At 50.9% G+C, this 26,168-nt stretch overlaps 1 protein-coding gene across 1 annotated transcript in view; it reads right to left on the minus strand.

Moving 5' to 3' along the window:
• Positions 1 to 19,385: 19,385 nt before the first annotated feature.
• LOC142504025 (kinetochore protein Nuf2-A-like) overlaps positions 19,386 to 26,168 on the minus strand; it is a 63,332-nt gene continuing 56,549 nt past the window's right edge. The window contains exons 11-14 of the mRNA XM_075617135.1: positions 21,324 to 21,464; positions 21,016 to 21,191; positions 20,490 to 20,625; positions 19,386 to 20,284 (exon numbers count right to left, since the gene is read on the minus strand). Of these exons, the coding sequence (XP_075473250.1) occupies positions 20,156 to 20,284; positions 20,490 to 20,625; positions 21,016 to 21,191; positions 21,324 to 21,464 (582 nt within the window). The 3' untranslated portion in view covers positions 19,386 to 20,155. The remainder of the gene's footprint in view (positions 20,285 to 20,489; positions 20,626 to 21,015; positions 21,192 to 21,323; positions 21,465 to 26,168) is intronic.

Consider the following 26,168-nt stretch of genomic DNA (forward strand, 5'->3'; position numbering starts at 1 on the left):
TACACGGGTCACATCCATACGTGAGTACGGGCAGGATACATGGGTCACATCCAAATGTGAGCACGGGCAGGATACACGGGTCACATCCATATGTGATTTCGGGCAGGATACGCGGGTCACATCTATACGTGAGCATGAGCAAGATACACGGGTCACATCCATACGTGAGCGCGGGCAGGATACACAGGTTACATCCATATGTGAGCGTGGGAAGGATACACAGGTCACATCCATACGTGAGCGTCGGCAGGATACACGGGTCACATCCATACGTGAGCACGGGGAGGATACACGGGTCACACCCATACGTGAGCATGGGCAAGATACACGGGTCACACCCATGCGTGGGCAAGATACACGGGTCACACCCATACGTGAGCGTGGGCAAGATACACGGGTCACATCCATACGTGAACGTGGGCAGGATACACGGGTCACATCCATACGTGAGCGTGGGCAGGATACACAGGTCACATCTATACGTGAGCGTGGGCAGGATACACAGGTCACATCTATACGTGAGCGTGGGCAGGATACACAGGTCACATCTATACGTGAGCGTGGGCAGGATACACAGGTCACATCTATACGTGAGCGTGGGCAGGATACACAGGTCACATCTATACGTGAGCGTGGGCAGGATACACAGGTCACATCTATACGTGAGCGTGGGCAGGATACACAGGTCACATCTATACGTGAGCATGGGCAGGATACACGGGTCACATCTATACGTGAGCATGGGCAGGATACACGGGTCACATCTATACGTGAGCGCGGGCAGGATGCACGGGTCACATCTATACGTGAGCGCGGGCAGGATAAACGGGTCACATCTATACGTGAGCGCGGGCAGGATGCACTGGTCACATCTATACGTGAGCGCGGGCAGGATACACGGGTCACATCTATACGTGAGCGCGGGCAGGATACACGGGTCACATCTATACGTGAGCGTGGGCAGGATACACGGGTCATATCTATACGTGAGCGTGGGCATGATACACGGGTCACATCTATACGTGAGCGTGGGCAGGATACACGGGTCAAACACGTGGCTGGCCGAGGTAGACATAGTTTACTACTTCTTCTAGTTTTATTCCATTTGTTTCGATCTCTGTAAATTTGACACATTTGTTGCGCATCACTTCGGTTTTGTTACGATTCATATGGAAGCCACTTTCTTGCTTCTGCGACTTCTCTGATTGGTTGCTGGAGGTTTTCTGTACTTGTGGCAAAATAACAACGTCATCTGCAAATCATATTTGACTCAAATATTCACTGTTGATTTTGATTTCTTTTTCTTCCTAATCCAATGTCTTGAACAATTCTTCAAGTGTTGTAATGAGAAGCTTTGGTGATACGGTGTCTCCCTGCCGCACTCCCTCGCTGATCCTGGTGACACTGTGTCACCCTGCCCACTCCCTCGCTGATCCTGGTGACACGGTGTCTCCCTGCTGCTCTCACTCACTGACCCTGGTGACACGGTGTCTCCCTGCCGCTCTCCCTCGCTGATCCTGGTGACACTGTGTCACCCTGCCCACTCCCTCGCTGATCCTGGTGACACGGTGTCTCCCTGCCACTCTCCCTCGCTGATCCTGGTGACACGGTGTCTCCCTGCCGCACTCCCTCGCTGATCCTGGTGACACAGTGTCTCCCTGCCGCACTCCCACGCTGATCCTGGTGACACGGTGTCTCCCTGCCGTTCTCACTCACTGATCCTGGTGACACAGTGTCTCCCTGCCGCACTCCCTCGCTGATCCTGGTGACACAGTGTCTCCCTGCCGCACTCCCACGCTGATCCTGGTGACACGGTGTCTCCCTGCCGTTCTCACTCACTGATCCTGGTGACACGGTGTCTCCCTGCTGCTCTCACTCACTGATCCTGGTGACACGGTGTCTCCCTGCCGCTCTCACTCACTGATCTTGGTGACACGGTGTCTCCCTGCTGCTCTCACTCACTGATCCTGGTGACACGGTGTCTCCCTGCCTCTCTCACTCACTGATCCTGGTGACACGGTGTCACCCTGCCCACTCCCTCGCTGATCCTGGTGACACGGTGTCTCCCTGCCGCACTCCCTCGCTGATCCTGGTGACACGGTGTCTCCCTGCCGCACTCCCTCGCTGATCCTGGTGACACGGTGTTTCCCTGCCGCACTCCCTCGCTGATGCTGGTGACACGGTGTCTCCCTGCCGCACTCCCTCGCTGATCCTGGTGACACGGTGTCTCCCTGCCGCACTCCCTCGCTGATCCTGGTGACACGGTGTTTCCCTGCCGCACTCCCTCGCTGATGCTGGTGACACGGTGTCTCCCTGCCGCACTCCCTCACTGATCCTGGTGAAACGGTGTCTCCCTGCCGCTCTCACTCACTGATCCTGGTGACACGGTGTCTCCCTGCCGCACTCCCTCCCTGATCCTGGTGACACGGGGTCTCCCTGCTGCACTTCCTCGCTGGTCCTGGTGACATACTGATCCTGGTGACACGGTGTCTCCCTGCCGCACTCCCTCACTGATCCTGGTGACATGGTGTTTCCCTGCCGCACTCCCTCGCTGATCCTGGTGACACGGTGTCTCCCTGCCGCACTCCCTCGCTGATCCTGGTGACACGGTGTTTCCCTGCCGCACTCCCTCGCTGATGCTGGTGACACGGTGTCTCCCTGCCGCACTCCCTCACTGATCCTGGTGAAACGGTGTCTCCCTGCCGCACTCCCTCCCTGATCCTGGTGACACGGGGTCTCCCTGCTGCACTCCCTCACTGATCCTGGTGAAACGGTGTCTCCCTGCCGCACTCCCTCCCTGATCCTGGTGACACGGTGTCTCCCTGCCGCACTCCCTCACTGATCCTGGTGACACGGTGTCTCCCTGCCGCACTCCCTCACTGATCCTGGTGACATGGTGTTTCCCTGCCGCACTCCCTCGCTGATCCTGGTGACATGGTGTCTCCCTGCCGCTCTCACTCACTGATCCTGATAACACGGTGTCTCCTTGCCGCACTCCCTCACTGATCCTGGTGACACGTTGTCTCCCTGCCGCTCTCACTCACTGATCCTGGTGACACGGTGTCTCCCTGCCGCACTCCCTCACTGATCCTGGTGACATGGCATCTCACTGCCACACTCCCTTACTGATCCTGGTGACACGGTGTCTCCCTGCAACACTCCCTCGCTGTTTCTGGTGACACGGTGTCTCCCTGCCACACTCCCTCACTGTTTCTGGTGACACGGTATCTCCCTGCTGCACTCCCTCGCTGATCCTGGTGACACAGTGTCTCCCTGCTACACTCCCTCGCGGTTTCTGGTGACACGGTGTCTCCCTGCTGCACTCCCTCGCTGATCCTGGTGACACGGTGTCTCCCTGCCGCACTCACTTACTGATCCTGGTGACACGGTGTCTGCCTGCCGCACTCCCTCACTGATCCTGGTGACACGGTGTCTCCCTGCTGCACTCCCTCGCTGATCCTGGTGACACGGTGTCTCCCTGCCGCACTCCCTTACTGATCCTGGTGACACGGTGTCTCCCTGCCGCACTCCCTCACTGATCCTGGTGACACGGTGTCTCCCTGCCGCACTCCCACACTGATCCTGGTGACACGGTGTCTCCCTGCACACGGCCGTCTTCGGTCCATCCATCGTCTCACGTGCGGTCATACGCTTCTTCCCAATCACAAGTCGCTGCTCTGTCTTCTGTTATCTTGAATATCCCCTGATCCCCATATCCCCATATCCCCGTGGCATTCTCGTACATCCCCAGTGACACGTTTGCGGGTCACTTTGCATGCTCCATTCTTATTCTTGGGGTGGCTTCCTTGCTTGTCGCTTCCTCAGTATCGGCCTTGTCTCATCCAGATTGTTTGTTTGTTGGCGGTTCCCTTCGTATATTTTCCGCACTTTCCACTACTATCTGCATACATTTTCCATCCCTGGTTGTTACATTATCCTCATGCAACGTTCGGGCAGCTCCAGTCGATATTCTCTGCTGTTATTCTTTGTACCTGTAAAATGGAGATCCCGCAGCTGAAGGACTCCTAGCAGCTCCCAGAATCTCCCAGGCTACTTTTGGCGCCCGAACTGTTAGCAACGCTGCTCTGACTATTTGGAAGTCTCTGCCCCGTACGGTGCGAGAGGAAATCTTTTAAAACAGACTCAAGACCAACCTCTTTACCGCTGCATTTGCTGGGTGACATACACCCCGACATTCAATGCTTACAGTGTCATTCTGCTTATAACAATAACATTATTTCATATACAGCTTTTCTCCCAATGGGACTCAAAGCGCGTCACAATTACTCTAGCGCGCGGTACACAGCATTTAGGATCATTACAGACACAGTCCCTGCCCCGTGGAGCTTACAATCTATGTATTTGCCTGAGGCACAGGGAGATAAAGTGACTTGCCCATGGCCACACCAGGAATGGAGCCAGGTTTCCCCGCTGCTTCACACTCGCTGTCGTTGTTATCTGATTCTGCGCCTTTACTCGCGGAGCCGCTCCTTCTCCTTATTCTATATTCTTTATGTTTATCATGTGTTTGCTTTCTTTTATAGCTTTAAATGATGTCCTTTGAGTTCCACTAGGGGGAAAGTGCTATATAAATAAAGTTATTATTATTACTACATAGCCAACGTATGTACATTTTTATATTTCGCAATATAACATGTGATGCGCTCCCACAGGTGAACTAGTGTGTTGGCTGATTCAAAACAATGGCCGCTTCTCCTGCTGGTAGGCTGGACTAATAAGGCTGGCTCCAGGCGGAGAAATTAAATGGCGGTGGGACGGACATATCGCAAGAAGAAATGACCATCATTGGACAAAGATGGAACTCGACTGGATTCCAAGAGAGATTAAATTACCAAGACGACGCCCAAAAGTAAGATGGGAGGATGGGATGAGACAATGTGTGGGAACGACGTGGAGAAGAGCGGCTGTAACCGCAGGACTTGGGAGATCATTGGGGGGCTTCATCCATCAGTGGGGACAAGGGCTGGAGAGGATGATATATATTAGTAATTAAAAGGTAAAACAAAACACTAGAAGATTTTATAATGATGTATCATTAAGAGGAAGAATCAGATCGATCTATCTATACTGTGTATGGATGTTCCATGTAAAAATGGATTTCAGGCCAAAGGAGACACGGTATGCTCATTTGCATGTCATTTCCCAGAATCCCTTGCTGCAGTGGAAACAATGTATGCTGGGGATAATGGTGGAAGGCAGGGTTACAGACCTAAGACATGTGAATGTGCTCACAAGTGATCTTTTTATTGTGTGTGTGTGTGTGTGTGTGTGTGTGTGTGTATATATATGTGACAGGAGTTGCATCCAGTATGCGTTAGTGAATATAAGCGAGAGATGGAGGGGGTGGTGAGATATTTAAAAGCTGCTTTAATCTTGGTAGGAACAGCTATTTCGGTCCTGCCGGTGCCAGGCTTGTACTTAACCAGCACTATAATTTCCCCGTGCAGAATAAAATTACCACTGGAGTGTTATTCCTTCTCCGCGTCCCCAGATTCACGTGGCTGATGGAGTTGAGGCTGTGCAGGGTTTCTGTCTCGATCTGCAGATGCGAACCCTGTCTGTATAAGGGGGAAGTCCGCAGTGCTGCTCTGTGAGAGCCAGCCCCGAGTACCTGTCAGGGAAGATATCTGAGCATATTGTAAATACGGGACGTTACCAGGCACACGTATTCAAATAGGAACCTACGTTATTAAAGAGATTTAACATTTCACCCTAATAAAAATGATTTTATTTCTGCTCTGGATCATACTGCTTTCTGCAGTGATTCTTCCCTTTCTCTTATCATTGGAGAAACCCAGGAAATATCTGCTGATGTTCTGCAAATTATCAGCTGTTTCTTCACATGGAAAATAATAAAATTCCCGCTGCCAGTTTTCTAAGATGGTCCCAGATAACTCACAGTCGCTGCCTTCACCCATTAACCTGCTTTCCTTCTCACCCCCTCGCTCTATCCCTCCCACCTCTACTCCACACCCCGCCCTACCTCACCCCTCTCAAAATCTTCTCCACCCCTGGCCTTCCCCCTCTCCTTCCCCCTTCTTCTCTGCCCCCCTCATCTCCTGCCTCTCTCCCAAATTCTCCCCACTGCTTCATCCTTCTCCTTTCTCTCCTGTCTCATACCTCCCCCTCCTCCCCACTTCTTCTCCGCCCCCCCCTTGTCCTCTGCTTCTCTCCCAAATCTTCCCCCCCACCCAACTTCCGCCCTCTCCCCCCCCCCTCACCTCTCCTCCCCCCGACCCGTTCTCTGATGTTATCTGCCGGATAGTGCTCTGTCTGTGTGAATTATCCTCAGCCCGGGACCGTGTTTGTCGCTGGCTATATATAGGCAGCAGGACACGTCCGGCGGGCACGCAAACCTTCACATGGTCATCGCCCGATGTCCCCTGAGTGGAAATGAAGTGCCACATTGAGCTGGCTGTGTGACCGCAGGCGTCACACATCCCAGACACACAGCGCAGACACCGTGATCTGCCCGGGGACACAACCAGACAGTGCCGTATCTGTGCCGCTCCTATAGCTATACATTGTATATATAATATATACAGCCCCCCCCCATGCTCTGCCTCTTGGGGGGGGGGCTTGTTCTCAGTGCTGGCGCCCCCAGGACGTGTTTCTCATTAAACGAGAAGGTTAATAATTGCAATTATGTGAAAGGCGGCAGCTAAACGTCGGCAAATAATAAAACCTTCTGTGTCCATCTGGGAGGGGAGCGGAGGAACTAGAGAGGGAAACTTCTAATGCACAACGCCCCCATCTGCAGGGGTGGCATGACTGGATGCCATGGGTCTCCTCTGAAAGGGTGTTAGGGGTTAATGGGGGTGGGATGTTGGACAGGGTATGAGGTGCTGGGTTGTCTGAGGGGGGGGGCGGCTTGTATGTTTATATATTGGGTCTCTTACTTGGTTCCAACAGCCACATGGGAGAAGCCCATCCACCCTTCCTGTGTTTGGGTGGGTTCATTGCCCGCTGGTATCTCCGTTGAGTAAAGGGATGGAGAAGTGGCAGTGTTATGGGTGCTAAGTTGTCACTATGGTTGTGGCACGGCGGGACAGTGTAACGTTGGTTATGGGGCACCTTGCCGGTTTGGCTCTCTCTAGTGGTGGTCGATGGACCTCCTGTGGTGGTGGTCGATGGACCTCCTGTGGTGGTGGTAGGTGGACCTCCTGTGGTGGTAGGTGGACCTCCTGTGGTGGTAATGGGGGTGACATACAAGGCTAATGTGGAGGGTATGGGAGTGGCCGCCCAGTATTGTGTTTTGATCAGTGTCATCATGCCCGTGGCGGCGGCGATATGGGGTTAAAGCCGCAGGAATCATGGGGACTTTATTGCATGTGGTGGACAGAGCAAATATGCAGGCCCCCGAGGAGGTTATATAGCATGTTGTAAGTAATAAACGTGGAGAATATTTATATCCACTAATTCTGGCGTCTGTGTGTTTGTTCCATGCTGGGCTAGAGGGGACCCCAATCCGAGGCTGGGATAGAGGGGCCCCAATCCGAGGCTGGGATAGAGGGGACCCCAATCCGAGGCTGGGATAGAGGGGACCCCAATCCGAGGCTGGGATAGAGGGGACCCCAATCCGAGGCTGGGATAGAGGGGACCCCAATCCGAGGCTGGGTTACTCATTTCACCTTCCATCCTAGGTCAGGAACGTCATGGGGAAACATATCACCAGTTTATTACCTTGAACCCTGATAGATTATTATGGTATATTGGGGTGACAGGGAAGGGATATTAGAAAGCAGTGGGCTGTGCTTGATTGCTGCTAAACACAGGTCTGTTTATAATAGAAGAGGGGGGGGGGGGGGGTTAAGGTCTGAACCCCAATTCCATCAAACCTTAGCTGTGTTTATAATAAAGAGAAAAACCTTATTTTTCATCAAATTACGTTAAGGTGTCATAGAGTAAATAGAAATAAATATATCCATCTAAATAAATATATATAGTTAAATTAGAAATACAAAGACTAATAAAAAATGATATACACACACACACACACACACACACACACACACACACACACACACACACACACACACACACACACACACACACACACACACACACACACACACACACACACACACACACGAAGCAATGCATTTTTATACTTATTGCATAGAATAAACCTTGAAATAATGAAATAACATTAAATGACAGAAGGAACATTTAAATAAATTAAATAAACATGTCAAAAGCTGCATACAAATAGTTCGTCTCAAATGTTTAGATGTAACAACACATTCATTTCGCTCGCCTTGTTTATATTTGTGTACCATTAGCCTCCTCTAGTGGTGACCCATAGAATTGCGTGCTTTCTGAATGGCTGATCCTGAGTCGGTGGAACAGCCGCCCCTGGGACACAGCACTGAACTTTGTCACCTGTCCCACACAGAGGTCAGCCGGGTCCCTGAGCGGAGATACAGCATCTACGGGAAGGCTGCGCGGTCTGCACTTCGAGCCACAGGAAGGAATCAGATACATGAACATTAATAATATTATCATTATTATTATGTATAATATTATTATATATTATTATTTATCCTATTGTAGCCAGGTCCCCTGAGGTATTACCTTCTCTCCTGTATATGTGAGCTGAGTAGCACTAAGGGTGCAGCCGGTATAGCGTTGTGGTGGTTCCGCCGGTTCGCGGAGCAGGGCGCCGCCATTGTTAGGGGCGTTGCGCATGCGCGAGAAACAGGGAGCTCGCATCTGCGCAGTTAAGGTCCAGAAAGCCCGCGAAGGACTAGCCAATAGGGAAGGAGGATCTCTGTTGGCATCCGGAGATATATTCCGCGCGCAGGAACTACGTAGTTAGTCGGAGACTGGAGCAGCAAGGGGTAAGAGGTAGAGTGCTGGAGTCCGTGACTCCGAGCACTAGGCCAGTACTCCCCTAGGCCCCAGACAGCCCTGAGCCACGCTAGCGGAGTGTGATAGGGATCGGCCCTAGGTTAGGGACCTGCCCCCTTAGCTATAAGCTAGTAAGGAATCCAGCGGACGCTGCGTTTTCCACCGAGAGGTTTGGGCCTATGCCGGGTCCTAACGGGACCTATAGACTATAAGTGCGGAGTGACTACAGCCGGTGGACATCAACCGGGTTGCCCTTAAGTACAGACGACGGAAGAAGCGGTGATATTATCCACGCTGGAATTCACCTCACCAGTGGAGGACATCCAGCGATCCCCCTTGCGGTATAGCAGCACCCGTGGCCGGAGCCCGGGCAGGTAACACCACAGCACACGTGCACCAACCAGGCCTATCATTGACATAGTGGCTGCGCAGTCACACACGAATACACATAAGCTGGTCTACGTATTGGGAGCGCAAGACGTTGGGTGGGACTCATTGGACTTGAGGGTGGGATTATTGTGTGGAGACAGTATCGTCCGCTGAGACGCATAAAGTGTGGACAACCGCTGTGGTGTCCGTTATATCTAACCTGGAGCAGATGTTGAGTTGGGTTGCCTTTAGAGAGGGACCCCTGTTATTACCTGTTTTACTTCTATGCTTAGTGATCAGTAAAGAAGTATTCGTTCGTATATGTTATTGTATGTGTTTATTGATTGTCCTGCGAGGAACTACTCCCCCCTCTGGTGGGAGCCATCGCAGGTGGAGGCGCTGCATCATTGTAAGTAATGTCCATAGTATAATTGCCCCAGGTTCCCCGTGGCGGAGACTCAGCCCTCCTGCGAGCTAACAGGTAACGCACCACACTGAGTAACTATATATGTTTTCTGCACACACACAGTATAATCTGCGATTCGGGGGGGGGGAAACCCGTTACACTATTATTATTATATAATTATCACCCACACCATGTTATAGTATTATATTCATTATTACCATAGTATCATTATTATCTCATCCTCAAGATTATTATTATTATATTATAAGATTATTGTATTTATTGTATGTGTATATACAGGTAGTCCTCGCTATCCACTTTACTAGGGATGGCATATCCAACGCTTTACAATGCAACCCTATGGGCCGTTTTCCGATGCCTGAATACGTTATCCGATGCTCACCACCACTGATAAACATGGGACTCACTTTACAACGGTTTCACTATCCAACGCTACTTCCAGAATGGATTCCGCTGGATAACCGAGGACTATATATTGATAATTTAAAAAAGATCACTTGTGAGCACATTCACATGTCTTAGGGCTGGGACCCGCTGCGCCCGGCAGCGCGGGCGGCCGCACGAGCGTTCCCCACCAGCAGGGAAATCCTTGTGAGCAGGTCCCAGTCCCCCCTCTCTGCACGGCTCACTACGCACTGTGACGCATCAGCCGCCAGGGGATGCAAGAAAATTGTGATCCCGAGTGGTGACGCGTCACGTGGTGCGCTGATGAGCCAATCAGCGGCGGGGGAGGGAGCGGGAGCTGTCACACAGCTTCCTACACAAGGTAGGGGGGGGTGTGTGTCTGTGTGTCTGTGTCTCAGTGTCAGCGTGTGTGAGGGCATTTGTGCGGTAAGGGGGAGGGAGCTGCTTACCTTCCACCAGCCCGCAGCAGCTCCCTCCTGTCCTGCAGACCGAGTCCGAGCCCGTGGAGGAAGGGGGTGGGAGTAGCGGGTCCCTCCGCTCAAACCACGCCCACTCCCGCCCCGCTCCCTACAGACCGCATATCGCGGTCTGTGCCTCTCAGCGCGCCGCCTGTCTCCAGTGCGGGCGCGCTGACTGAGGGAGCGGGGCCTTAGGCTTAGACAGGTCTGCAACCCTGTCTTTCACCATTATCACCCAGCATACAGTGCTTCCACTACAGCAAGGGATTCTGGGAACTAACATGCAAATGAGCACACCGTGTCACCTTTTGCCTGAAATCCATTTTTACATGGAACATAAGCTAATGCTCGCTGTTCACACAGCTTTTAAGCACAGCATGGGAATCAGATGCAAAGCCAGGGAAACCACTCACAGACATTTTTCGACCTTATTGGGTCTCATCAGTGTGAGGTTGGTTGTACTGCTGGCTTTGCAGTTTTCAAGGCTGTAGGGTTTACAATCACATTTTAAGTTATGGTGTGTGAAAAAGGCGATAAGAAACTTTGCTGCAGTTTAAGCACTGTATGCTGGGTGATAATGGTTGAAAGGCAGGGTTTCCCAGAATCCCTTGCTGCAGTGGAAGCGCTGTATGCTGGGTGATAATGGTTGAAAGGCAGGGTGCAGATCTGTCTAAGGCCCCGGTAACGCCGCTGTAACGCACCCGCGAGATTGGCGGCGCGTTCAGCCGATTCCCCGGTCTGCAGCTAACTGCAGGAAGAGAGACCGGGGGGGGGGGCGTGGCGGGGACGCGGCCATGACGTCACCCGGCAGGTTCGCCCTCATTGGCTGAACCGCGGGGGGGCGTGCCGTGTCGCTCAACGCGAGTCCTGCTCTCAATTCTATTGAGAGCAGGAGCAACTCTCGCCCGAGCGCTGCGGCCCCCCCTCGCAGCGGGCCCGGCGCCGTTGAGGGGAGGGCTCGCGTCCGTGCAGCGGACGCTGTAGTAGGCAGCGGGGGCCATGCCTAAGACATGTGAATGTGCGCACAAGTGATATTCTTTATTGGCTATATGCTAACGGTGGAGGTTTTCTGTCGCCTTTTTCACACACCATAACAATGTGTGATGGGATAATCAAAAATGAATAGACGATACCGTTCTGTGGCTAACGAAATGCTTTCACTTGTGCGAGCTTTCGAGATAAACTGATCGCTTCTTCTGGCGAAGTTACAATTGATTAAGCCCAAAAATGTACTTCCATTGTAACATCGCCAGAAGAAAAGATCAGTGTATCTCGAAAGCTCGCACAAATAACAGCATTTTGTTAGCCTTGAGCAGTATCAACTATTTGTTTTTGATTATTACGTTCGGCTAACACGGTACATACACATATACACATATACACATATATATATATATATATATATATATCTTATTCTTACTATAATTTTATAGTATTATTATTGTGGTATCATTATTATAGTATGGCATTATTATATTGTATATTATTATGATTAATACTGTTGTAATCATTATTGTTATTATTACTGTTAAAATAAATCAGTTCTGTAGTATTAGATAATACTTACTGCATTTTTTAAATTCAACTCTTAATGCCATTATTAATGAGTGTTAATACTCTGAGCATCCTCTGATTCCTATAGCAGGTTTATCCCACCTCCCCAGCAGTGCGAGATCTTTGCAACACTTTCCTGTTTGTGATCATTTGTTGCCAATGTTCCCAGCAGTTTGAGCTGCAAACTGTAGCAATAGATAATGTTACCTTAGTAATATAAGGTTACATTATAGCTTCCGAGTTACACTGACTGATGGATTGATTGAAACTAAAAGGTGGCCATTTAGTGAACCCGGGGACGCAGGATCTTTGCCGATCGATCCCGGGAGAACAAATCGATCGGCAGCTTAGCTAATTCGTTTTCAATAAAGGTAAACAAAGGCTGCGGATATCAAAACCTGTGCGGACTGCATCTTTTATTGTTCCTTATTTTGTTGCATTAAATTCTAATCCCAAAAATAGATTTTATATATAATATATATTAATATTTTTTTTAAGCACATCAATCCTATTGTATTCTGAAGATTGCGATTGAAGAAAAATGGGTGTCATTTTGGATTATTCTGTTATAATGTCACCACAAACATCATTGGGATCGCTGCACAGTTTGAGGGGCTTTCGGGGTGAAACTACTGTATGAAGCAGCTGGTGAAGACGTAACATAGCCGAGTGCTTTCACCTTATCGTACAACGGCTGCACTTTTATTCACAATATACATGAGTCTTGCGATGTCGTCACACTTCCGCAGATCTCCGAGAACACGCGGGACAGACGCCGCTAATCGGCGGATATATCTCCTCTCTGCGGTCTTTCTCTCCCACAAAACAAAGGGCACGAGACGTTTCATTATGTCTGTATATCGTTTTTTATATAGCGTCATCCATGCACACCGCGTCTCACGGCAGTAACACGCGGGACGTAATCATATAACACATGTAGGAAGAAGCGTGATACTTAGGAAGAGGAGTCCCTGCCCTGAAGAGCTTACAATCTAATTGGGCGTTCTGGTAAGTGCGTCTGCAGGGGGCCAAGCTTTATGTATAATGTGTATAGTATTAGCCACGGTGGTACTCATATGCTTCGTTAAGCAGCTGTGTTTTAAGGTGGATAGAGAGGGTGCTAGTTGAGTATTGAGGGGAAGTGTATTCCAGAGGTGTGGGGCAGTCAGTGAGAAAGGCAGGAGAGGGCTTTAGATACAATTATGTACGTTTATAGTGAGCAATGAAGGTTTGATGGAGGCCCTGACTTTAGGACACAGATTTGTACAACAAGAATCAGGATAATACGCGGCCCCTCACTCTACTTTCTTTCCATCCATTAAACCAGTGTTCCCTACAGGGTTCCGCGGGGTTCTCTTCAGGGTTCCACCGCATTTATTTGACAGACACGCGGCAGCAATGGCGGAAGGGACTCACAAGTCCCGCCCAACTTCCTGTATTGGCGCCTTGGAGGGGCCTCCGGCATCACCGGCTGGCCAGTGACAAGAGGGTGTTGTGAGTAAAAATGGGGGGGAGGGGGGTGAGTATGTATGTATAAAAATGGATTCAGAGGTGTATGTGAGTGTGTACGTATGTGAGTGTGTGTGTACGTATGTGAGTGTGTGTGTACGTATGTGAGTGTGTGTGTACGTATGTGAGTGTGTGTGTGTACGTATGTGAGTGTGTGTGTGTACGTATGTGAGTGTGTACGTACGTACGTACGTACGTACGTAAACATGGTTGGTGTTCTGCAAAATTTCAAGGTTCCTTAACCAAGAAAAGCTTCCCACCTACTGCTATACATGCGTTACATCGGCAATATTCAGTGTTCAGAGCTCCGGCAACATGGGAGTACCAGGTTACAAATTGGTTGTGTTGTATGCAGTCCGTGGAACGGCCCGATTCTGCCAGTGGGAGCAGCGATCCGTGGAACGGCCTGATTCTGCCAGTGTGAGCAGCGATCCGTGGAACAGCCTGATTCTGCCAGTGGGAGCAGCGATCCGTGGAACCGCCTGATTCTGCCAGTGTGAGCAGCGATCCGTGGAACGGCCTGATTCTGCCAGTGGGAGCAGCAATCCGTGGAACGGCCTGATTCTGCCAGTGTGAGCAGCGATCCGTGGAACGGCCTGATTCTGCCAGTGGGAGCAGCGATCCGTGGAACGGCCTGATTCTGCCAGTGTGAGCAGCGATCCGTGGAACAGCCTGATTCTGCCAGTGGGAGCAGCGATCCGTGGAACCGCCTGATTCTGCCAGTGTGAGCAGCGATCCGTGGAACGGCCTGATTCTGCCAGTGGGAGCAGCGATCCGTGGAACGGCCTGATTCTGCCAGTGTGAGCAGCGATCCGTGGAACGGCCTGATTCTGCCAGTGGGAGCAGCCGTCCGTGGAACGGCCTGATTCTGCCAGTGTGAGCAGCGATACGTGGAACGGCCTGATTCTGCTAGTGGGAGCAGCGATCCGTGGAACGGCCTGATTCTGCCAGTGTGAGCAGCGATCCGTGGAACGGCCTGATTCTGCCAGTGGGAGCAGCGATCCGTGGAACGGCCTGATTCTGCCAGTGCGAGCAGCGATCCGTGGAACGGCCTGATTCTGCCAGTGGGAGCAGCGATCCGTGGAACGGCCTGATTCTGCCAGTGGGAGCAGCGATCCGTGGAACGGCCTGATTCTTCCAGTGTGAGCAGCGATCCGTGGAACGGCCTGATTCTGCCAGTGGGAGCAGCGATCCGTGGAACGGCCTGATTCTGCCAGTGTGAGCAGCGATCCGTGGAACGGCCTGATTCTGCCAGTGTGAGCAGCGATCCGTGGAACGGCCTGATTCTGCCAGTGTGAGCAGCGATCCGTGGAACGGCCTGATTCTGCCAGTGGGAGCAGCGATCCGTGGAACGGCCTGATTCTGCCAGTGTGAGCAGCGATACGTGGAACGGCCTGATTCTGCCAGTGTGAGCAGCGATCCGTGGAACGGCCTGATTCTGCCAGTGTGAGCAGCGATCTGTGGAACGGCCTGATTCTGCCAGTGTGAGCAGCGATCCGTGGAACGGCCTGATTCTGCCAGTGGGAGCAGCGGTCCGTGGAACGGCCTGATTCTGCCAGTGTGAGCAGCGATCCGTGGAACGGCCTGATTCTGCCAGTGTGAGCAGCGATCTGTGGAACGGCCTGATTCTGCCAGTGTGAGCAGCGATCCGTGGAACGGCCTGATTCTGCCAGTGGGAGCAGCGGTCCGTGGAACGGCCTGATTCTGCCAGTGTGAGCAGCGATACGTGGAACGGCCTGATTCTGCCAGTGTGAGCAGCGATCCGTGGAACGGCCTGATTCTGCCAGTGTGAGCAGCGATCCGTGGAACGGCCTGATTCTGCCAGTGGGAGCAGCGATCCGTGGAACGGCCTGATTCTGCCAGTGGGAGCAGCGATCCGTGGAACGGCCTGATTCTGCCAGTGTGAGCAGCGATCCGTGGAACGGCCTGATTCTGCCAGTGGGAGCAGCGATCCGTGGAACGGCCTGATTCTGCCAGTGGGAGCAGCGATCCGTGGAACGGCCTGATTCTGCCAGTGTGAGCAGCGGTCCGTGTAACTTCCTGATTCTGCCAGTGGGAGCAGCGATCCGTGGAACGGCCTGATTCTGCCAGTGTGAGCAGCGATCCGTGGAACGGCCTGATTCTGCCAGTGGGAGCAGCGATCCGTGGAACGGCCTGATTCTGCCAGTGGGAGCAGCGATACGTGGAACGGCCTGATTCTGCCAGTGGGAGCAGCGATCCGTGGAACGGCCTGATTCTACCAGTGTGAGCAGCGATCCGTGGAACGGCCTGATTCTGCCAGTGGGAGCAGCGATCCGTGGAACGGCCTGATTCTGCCAGTGTGAGCAGCGATCCGTGGAACGGCCTGATTCTGCCAGTGTGAGCAGCGATCCGTGGAACGGCCTGATTCTGCCAGTGTGAGCAGCGATCCGTGGAACGGCCTGATTCTGCCAGTGTGAGCAGCGATCCGTGGAACGGCCTGATTCTACCAGTGTGAGCAGCGATCCGTGGAACGGCCTGATTCTGCCAGTGGGAGCAGCGATCCGTGGAACGGCCTGATTCTGCCAGTGTGAGCAGCGATACGTGGAACGGCCTGATTCTGCCAGTGTGAGCAGCGATCCGTGGAACGGCCTGATTCTGCCAGTGTGAGCAGCGATCCGTGGAACGGCCTGATTCTGCCAGTGTGAGCAGCGATCCGTGGAACGGCCTGATTCTGCCAGTGTGAGCAGCGATCCGTGGAACGGCCTGATTCTGCCAGTGGGAGCAGCGATCCGTGGAACGGCCTGATTCTGCCAGTGGGAGCAGCGATCCGTGAAACGGCCTGATTCTGCCAGTGGGAGCAGCGATCCGTGGAACGGCCTGATTCTGCCAGTGTGAGCAGCGATCCGTGGAACGGCCTGATTCTGCCAGTGTGAGCAGCGATCCGTGGAACGGCCTGATTCTGCCAGTGGAAGCAGCGATCCATGGAACGGCCTGATTCTGCCAGTGGGAGCAGCGATCCGTGGAACGGCCTGATTCTGCCAGTGGGAGCAGCGATCCGTGGAACGGCCTGATTCTGCCAGTGGGAGCAGCGATCCGTGGAACGGCCTGATTCTGCCAGTGGGAGCAGCGATCCGTGGAACGGCCTGATTCTGCCAGTGGGAGCAGCGATCCGTGGAACGGCCTGATTCTGCCAGTGTGAGCAGCGATCCGTGGAACGGCCTGATTCTGCCAGTGGGAGCAGCGATCCGTGGAACGGCCTGATTCTGCCAGTGGGAGCAGATCTCGCTAACTGTCCCAGACATCAATGTGTAGCAGACTCTGCAACTCATTTTCCAAAGGGCCAGGTTACAGAAGAAAAGAGAAGCAGAAAGCACACTGCAATGTAATTGTATATTTCTAAAAAAGACTTTGCAAATAAACCCCCCACGTGTGAGCAGTCACAAGCATCAGGCAGGTCTGCAACCCTGCCCTTCTGCATTATGTCTCAGCATACAGTGCTTCCGCTGCAGCCAGGGATTCTGGGTAATAACATGCAAATGAGCATACAGTGTGTCACTTGTCTTACCTATTTAAAGCTGCAGTTCAAGCAATATCCTACATGTGTGTGTTTTTTTTTATTACAATAAATCAGTTGTGTACTATGAGAAAATACTTGTAGTATTGCATTTGAAGAAAAAAAAAACAAAATGTTTAATTTAATGTATTCTAATGTAGCAACCATTTACAAAGTCACATCCCCTTCCTCTTCTGAGACAAGCTCTGGCACACCCCTTTTGCTCTCTCGAGCAGGGCACCAATTGTATCAAGTGCCTGCCTGGTCACATGATCTTCCCCACAGAACTTTGCAGCCAGCGTTGACCTCCATACTGGAGGAAAGGAGCTGGTGGCCGCCGGCCGCAGCGGGACCAAAGCCTAACACAACTTTTCAGCACAGCCCGAGTTATAGAAGTGCAGAGCAGGAGGAAAAACAGCCTGGCACACGGTCTTGCCAATGGGGTTGTTTAACAGCAAAGCCAACGTTTCGGCTGCATAAGCAATCTGTCAGCCCTCACCTTGTCACCCCCCACCTTGACAAAGACTGCTTATGCAGTCGAAACGTTGGATTTGGTATTAAACCACCCTTTTGGAAGACCGTGTGCCTGGCTGTTTTCCTCCTGCTCTGTGATCTCTCTGGGGTAGTACAGGATCTCCACATCTCGACGAGCCCCGTCAGATTACCTTCATTGCTGCGATTACTGTGTGCCTGTAATCCTCTCTGCATTCTTAGGCTGAGTCCATGCTCCCTGCTTGCTCGCTGAGGCGCGCTGAGGCTCAGGGAAAGCGGGTGCTTTCCCTGGCCGTGCGGTTACTTACCGCACGCGCTGTCAGCAGGCCGGGCGCGTCACTGGCCGGGGACGGGCCAGTAACGTCACGGAGCTGGTTCGCCCTCATTTAAATTCCCCTAAGACCTGCGCTTGACTGATCCCTTAAATGTAAATGGTGTTAAAAGACCTGGTCTACAGTGACAATCACCTTAGATGACGTTTCAGTTGTTGCACTTACTTTAACTGCCCGAGAAACAGCAATGCCACAATTAGCAGCCAGCCAGGTATGGCTCAAAGGGAAGGATGGAAGTCGAGAGGTGTCGGGTCATTTGCTGACTCGGTGGAGCCTGCCCAGCGGGAGGTATGGGGCTGGCAAGGGGAAGCCGTTGCTGGTAGGCACGGTTCCCATTGGCCAGTTCGAATTTTCTGCTCGCCAGCTACCTGAGCCGCTCGGTACGCCCCCATCCTCTGACGAGTGCAACCAGCCCAGTGGTGGTTGCACTACAATTCGTACGCTGGTTGGTCGGCAGTCTCTGTTCCATGTTAGACATAGGACACCGAGGTCTGCGTAACGGGAACTGCCCGATCAGAGAACCAGACCATCTTGTTAATTCCTAGGCTTGGCCCGGTGAAGCGGAGGCGGGCTTTTCAAAGGTGCTTTGCTCGCAATAGCAAAGCACTGGGCATTGAGGTGCCGGAGAAGCGTAGCCAAGCTGAAGACAAGTCCTAGGGACCCGTACAAGTTCCCATATCGAACTTAGAGCCGGCCAGCTGGGTAAGCCAGGTATCGATCCGGTTGATAGTACCGTGGTGTTCCTGGACGTGGAGCTGACCGGGTAAGCCTTCCTGAAGCAGGCGCTCTGCACCTAGTGAGGCTGGAGACTCCCCCAGGCCCCCTGTTAAACGTGTATTCCCTGCATTTTGTGTTCCATTATATGTTTGCTGGTTTTACCAGAATAAACCCATTTTATTCCCCTACGTTGTCCTGCCTAGTGAATTGATCCCAGAAGGTAAAATGTGGTAAAAGTGCTGGTCCCCTGTGACAGTAAATAAAGAAATACAATACAATACAATACAATACAGTAACGATAAGCTGTTCTGTCCCCCGGCTCACATTGTGATACTTCCTCTGCGACCCTCACTGTCCCTCCAGCACCATCCCCGCTAACTTAAACAAACCATCGGAAAACTAACCTGTTCAACCAAGCCATACGGGTTGTCATCCCACATGCCAATTAGATTGTAAGCTCTGCAGGGAACACTTCTCTCCCAATGTTATATTAATGGTTTGATGAATTTATCCCATTTGCATTATAGTTCCTGTATTGTAAGGTTAGTAAAAATGGTAAAGCGCTGCGTACCACGCCAGCACTATAACAGTATACATAGAAACAAAAAAAGTAGCCAAGTCTTTCCTTTTAGCACCGTTACATCTGTTTAGGACAATTCGATTTTGAAATGCTTAATAAAATATATATATATTTTTAGCTTTTTGTGGGACTCAGAAACCCATCTCAAACACGGTGCTTTAGTACAAAATAATATTTTTATTGCCTATAACGGAGACAAAAACTAGTAGCCAACGCCTGGGGGGGGGGGGGGGGACAGACAAACCCTTTCCTCACGGATCTTGCTTTGAAGATGTACTACTGATAACGCGCAAAACCTGCGATATATAAAACAGCGTCACGCTTTCATTACCGAAATGATAAGAACACATTGACAATGTAGCCATAAAGAGATTGCCCCGCGTGTGCGACGTGGCAAGGCAGGGGTTAACCTTTCTGCTACGTTTGTTTGTAAAGCAGCAGAACTGGCGACACTTGTGGTTTAATAGATTTGAAGTGGGGGGGTGGGGAGGGGGCTCCGGGGACCCCCTTCTTCCTGAAGATACTTGGCTCCATAGGGGTTGCCAGTAGCAGCTCCAGCTGAGCTAGTTGGGGGCTATCTAAATGGCGGCTTAAATGTCACACGAGCCAATAGAAAGCCGTGACATCACCCCGTGTCTTCATATTGGCCGACGTAACGCGGACATTTAAACTGCAGATATGCAGCACCCCCATTGGAGGTATCTCGGGGAGCAGGACGTTTAAAAATGGATAAAAAGCAAAGAGTGACGCACGGTGCGCTCATTTGCATTCCATGACCCAGAATCCCTAGCTACAGTGGAAGAACTGGATGCCAAGAAATAATGGGGAAGGGCCTTGCTGCAGACCTGGGACGGTGCTCACAATGTGGGAGTTTTATTTGACGGATATAAAAGACAAACTGCTCTCCGTGACGTCATCGCGACTTCTCTAGCGGCGGCTCTGCCTCCGGTTGAGCTCCGCAATCTTCTCTCTTCGGCGCTCAGCCGCGCGATCAGACTCCTTCAGCAAACCGTCGTGATATTTCTCCAGCGCAGCGCGGAAATCCGCCATCACCTCCTGAGGGGAGCCCCGGAAAAGAACGCGAAATATACATCAGGCGGAGGGGAGAGAAATGGAAGGGAGAATAGGTAGAGAATGGTGGGAGAGAGAGAAAGGGAAGGGGGGAGACAGGGGGGGGGGGGGGGGTGGAGAGAGAAAAAAAAGATGGAACGGGGAGAGGGAGAGAGGAAGGAAGGGGGAGACCCGGCAGGAGTGACCTTACCGCGCACTTCTTCCTCTCTGCCTCAGCGATTGCCAGGAGCTGGTCTTTCTTGTTGCGCATTTGCTGGATCTCTTTGGTGACCTGAGATACGCGGCTGTGCACGGCCTGTCTCTTCTCCTGGATGCCACTACAGACACTGTGCAGGGAGACGAGAGGCTGAGGGGACAGGGGGGCGCACGAGCCTCGGGAGGCTGAGGGAACGGGGGGCGTGTGCGCACAGACCTCGAGAGGCTTAGGGGACAGGAGGGCGCACAGACCTCGGGAGGCTGAGGGAACGGGGGGCGCGTGCGCACAGACCTCGAGAGGCTTAAGGGACAGGAGGGCGCACAGGCCTCGGGAGGCTGAGGGAACGGGGGGCGCGTGCGCACGGACCTCGAGAGGCTTAGGGGACAGGAGGGACAGACCTCGAGAGGCTGAGGATACCGGGGAGGGAGGGCACGGAATAGACGCTGAGGATACAGGGGGGGAGCACAGTCCGTACACAAACAGGCTTAGAGGCTCAGTACAGAGGGGGGTTGCCACTTACGTCAGGATTTCCTGCTTCTCCTGCTCATAGTCCTCCTGCTTCTTCTTGTTCTTGATGTCCATCTTGGCCTGCTTCTCTCTCTTTAGGAACAGAGCGCGCTTGAGCTGCGCCTCCTCGTTAGATAACGACTTCAGCTCCATGTTTGCATTCACAACCTGCTCCTCCTTGTGTCTGATCTGCAAGAGACCGCCAGAGTCACCGGGGCGACAGACACCCTCAGTCGCACTCGACCGTGCCCGCCCGGGGAGAGACCAGGGACACTTAAGAAAAACATCTCAACAGGGCCCCAATAGAAATCAAGGTCCCACCTCCTCCAGTGTCTTCCTGTAAGTCTCCATGCTGGCCTCCATGCTGGCCAGTTTCTTACAGTATCCTTCCACGTCCGACTGCCACAGACCCGCCAGAGCCACCCTGTCCCGGTAATGGTCACACTTCTCACTGGTCTCTTGCTGTGAGGATATGACGAGAAGACACAAGATAATAATATAATGCAGTCCCAGGGAAGCAGCTGGATATAAGTGAGAAGCTCCAGATACACTTCCCGACGCCGCTCAGCTGGCAGAACCTCATTTGGTTTTGGAATTAGACCCGATTGGGTCCCATGGTAATAGTGACATAGCACCTCACGCTCGGTCTCTGGTCCTGGAGCAGCTCAGCGTTCATTGTAAGGGTTTGTGTGAGGAAAACCCCTAAAACCAGCCATACATCCTACAGTTTAAACATGGCAGATACAGTAATAATTATCTCTGTACAGATAGTGTTATTATCACGGACTCTTAGGCCGCGCTTATAGTCCCAAAACAAATGTATTGAATCTGTCGCGTGCGCTTATAGTTGGAGCGATGCAACAACGGTCTGGTCGCGATCGCTGGAAGTCAATTACAATTACATTTCATTTTTCAGCGACCGCAGCATGACATCAGCGTCGTCGTGACTATAAGCGCGGCCTTACCCCGACGTGTATCCGTCTGTACAGATAAAAACACCATCACTGGCTCTTACCCCGACGTGTATCCGTCTGTACAGATAATAACACCAACACTGGCTCTTACCCCGACGTGTATCAGTCTGTACAGATAATAACTATCACTGGCTCTTACCCTGACGTGTATCCGTCTGTACAGATAATAACACCATCACTGGCTCTTACCTCGACATGTATCCGTCTGTACAGATAATAACTATCACTGACTCTTACCCCGACGTGTATCAGTCTGTACAGATAATAACTATCACTGGCTCTTACCCTGACGTGTATCAGTCTGTACAGATAATAACTATCACTGGCTCTTACCCCGACGTGTATCCGTCTGTACAGATAATAACTATCACTGGCTCTTACCCCGACGTGTATCAGTCTGTACAGATAATAACTATCACTGGCTCTTACCCTGACGTGTATCAGTCTGTACAGATAATAACTATCACTGGCTCTTACCCTGACGTGTATCAGTCTGTACAGATAATAACTATCACTGGCTCTTACCCCGACGTGTATCCGTCTGTACAGATAATAACTATCACTGGCTCTTACCCCGACGTGTATCCGTCTGTACAGATAATAACTATCACTGGCTCTTACCCCGACGTGTATCAGTCTGTACAGATAATAACCATCACTGGCTCTTACCCCGACGTGTATCAGTCTGTACAGATAATAACTATCACTGGCTCTTATCCCGACGTGTATCAGTCTGTACAGATAATAACTATCACTGGCTCTTACCCCGACGTGTATCAGTCTGTACAGATAATAACTATCACTGGCTCTTATCCCGACGTGTATCAGTCTGTACAGATAATAACACCATCACTGGCTCTTACCCCGACGTGCATCAGTCTATACAGATAATAACACCATCACTGGCTCTTACCCCGACGTGTATCAGTCTATACAGATAATAACACCATCACTGGCTCTTACCCCGACGTGTATCAGTCTATACAGATAATAACACCATCACTGGCTCTTACCCCGACGTGTATCAGTCTGTACAGATAACTATCACTGGCTCTTACCCCGACGTGTATCCGTCTGTACAGATAATAACCATCACTGGCTCTTACCCTGACGTGTATCCGTCTGTACAGATAATAACCATCACTGGCTCTTACCCCCACGTGTATCAGTCTGTACAGATAATAACCATCACTGGCTCTTACCCTGACGTGTATCAGTCTGTACAGATAACTATCACTGGCTCTTACCCCGACGTGTATCAGTCTGTACAGATAATAACTATCACTGGCTCTTACCCCGACGTGTATCAGTCTATACAGATAACTATCACTGGCTCTTACCCCGACGTGTATCCGTCTGTATAGATAATAACCATCACTGGCTCTTACCATGACGTGTATCAGTCTGTACAGATAACTATCACTGGCTCTTACCCCAACGTGTATCAGTCTGTACAGATAATAACTATCACTGGCTCTTACCCCGACGTGTATCAGTCTATACAGATAATAACACCATCACTGGCTCTTACCCTGACGTGTATCAGTCTATACAGATAATAACACCATCACTGGCTCTTACCCCGACGTTTATCAGTCTATACAGATAATGACACCATCACTGGCTCTTACCCCGACGTGTATCAGTCTGTACAGATAATAACTATCACTGGCTCTTACCCTGACGTGTATCCGTCTGTACAGATAATAACACCATCACTGGCTCTTACCTCGACGTGTATCCGTCTGTACAGATAACAACTATCACTGGCTCTTACCCCGACGTGTATCAGTCTGTACAGATAATAACTATCACTGGCTCTTACCCCGACGTGTATCAGTCTGTACAGATAATAACTATCACTGGCTCTTACCCCGACGTGTATCCGTCTGTACAGATAATAACCATCACTGGCTCTTACCCCGACGTGTATCAGTCTATACAGATAATAACACCATCACTGGCTCTTACCCCGACGTGTATCAGTCTATACAGATAATAACACCATCACTGGCTCTTACCCCGACGTGTATCCGTCTGTACAGATAATAACTATCACTGGCTCTTACCCTGACGTGTATCAGTCTGTACAGATAACTATCACTGGCTCTTACCCCGACGTGTATCAGTCTGTACAGATAATAACCATCACTGGCTCTTACCCCGACGTGTATCAGTCTGTACAGATAATAACACCATCACTGGCTCTTACCCCGATGTGTATCAGTCTGTACAGATAACTATCACTGGCTCTTACCCCGACGTGTATCAGTCTGTACAGATAATAACCATCACTGGCTCTTACCCCGACGTGTATCCGTCTGTACAGATAATAACCATCACTGGCTCTTACCCCGACGTGTATCCGTCTGTACAGATAATAACTATCACTGGCTCTTACCCCGACGTGTATCAGTCTGTACAGATAATAACTATCACTGGCTCTTACCCCGACGTGTATCAGTCTGTACAGATAATAACCATCACTGGCTCTTACCCCGACGTGTATCTGTCTGTACAGATAGTGTTATTATCACTGGCTCTTACCCCGACGTGTATCCGTCTGTACAGATAATAACTATCACTGGCTCTTACCCTGACGTGTATCAGTCTGTACAGATAATAACTATCACTGGCTCTTACCCCGACGTGTATCAGTCTGTACAGATAATAACTATCACTGGCTCTTACCCTGACGTGTATCAATCTGTACAGAAAGTGTTATTATCACTGGCTCTTACCCTGACGTGTATCAGTCTGTACAGATAGTGTTATTATCACTGGCTCTTACCCTGACGTGTATCAGTCTGTACAGATAATAACCATCACTGGCTCTTACCCTGACGTGTATCAGTCTGTACAGATAGTGTTATTATCACTGGCTCTTACCCCGACGTGTATCAGTCTGTACAGATAATAACTATCACTGGCTCTTACCCCGACGTGTATCAGTCTGTACAGATAATAACCATCAGTGGCTCTTACCCCGACGTGTATCAGTCTGTACAGATAGTGTTATTATCACTGGCTCTTACCCTGACGTGTATCAGTCTGTACAGATAATAACCATCACTGGCTCTTACCCTGACGTGTATCAGTCTGTACAGATAACTATCACTGGCTCTTACCCCGACGTGTATCCGTCTGTACAGATAATAACTATCACTGGCTCTTACCCCGACGTGTATCAGTCTGTACAGATAATAACCATCACTGGCTCTTACCCCGACATGTATCAGTCTGTACAGATAATAACCATCACTGGCTCTTACCCTGACGTGTATCAGTCTGTACAGATAATAACTATCACTGGCTCTTACCCTGACGTGTATCCGTCTGTACAGATAATAACTATCACTGGCGCTTACCCTGACGTGTATCCGTCTGTACAGATAATAACTATCACTGGCTCTTACCCCGACGTGTATCCGTCTGTACAGATAATAACTATCACTGGCTCTTACCCTGACGTGTATCCGTCTGTACAGATAATAACTATCACTGGCTCTTACCCTGACATGTATCCGTCTGTACAGATAATAACTATCACTGGCTCTTACCCTGACGTGTATCAGTCTGTACAGATAATAACCATCACTGGCTCTTACCCCGACGTGTATCCGTCTGTACAGATAATAACCATCACTGGCTCTTACCCTGACGTGTATCCGTCTGTACAGATAATAACTATCACTGGCTCTTACCCTGACGTGTATCCGTCTGTACAGATAATAACTATCACTGGCTCTTACCCCGACGTGTATCCGTCTGTACAGATAATAACTATCACTGGCTCTTACCCCGACGTGTATCAGTCTGTACAGATAATAACTATCACTGGCTCTTACCCTGACGTGTATCCGTCTGTACAGATAATAACTATCACTGGCTCTTACCCTGACGTGTATCAGTCTGTACAGATAATAATAACCATCACTGGCTCTTACCCCGACGTGTATCCGTCTGTACAGATAATAACCATCACTGGCTCTTACCCCGACGTGTATCAGTCTGTACAGATAATAACTATCACTGGCTCTTACCCCGACGTGTATCCGTCTGTACAGATAATAACTATCACTGGCTCTTACCCCGACGTGTATCAGTCTGTACAGATAATAACCATCACTGGCTCTTACCCTGACGTGTATCCGTCTGTACAGATAGTGTTATTATCACTGGCTCTTACCCT

Source organism: Ascaphus truei, chromosome 10, assembly GCF_040206685.1.
Source record: "Ascaphus truei isolate aAscTru1 chromosome 10, aAscTru1.hap1, whole genome shotgun sequence".
In the NCBI taxonomy this organism is placed as follows: domain Eukaryota; kingdom Metazoa; phylum Chordata; class Amphibia; order Anura; family Ascaphidae; genus Ascaphus; species Ascaphus truei.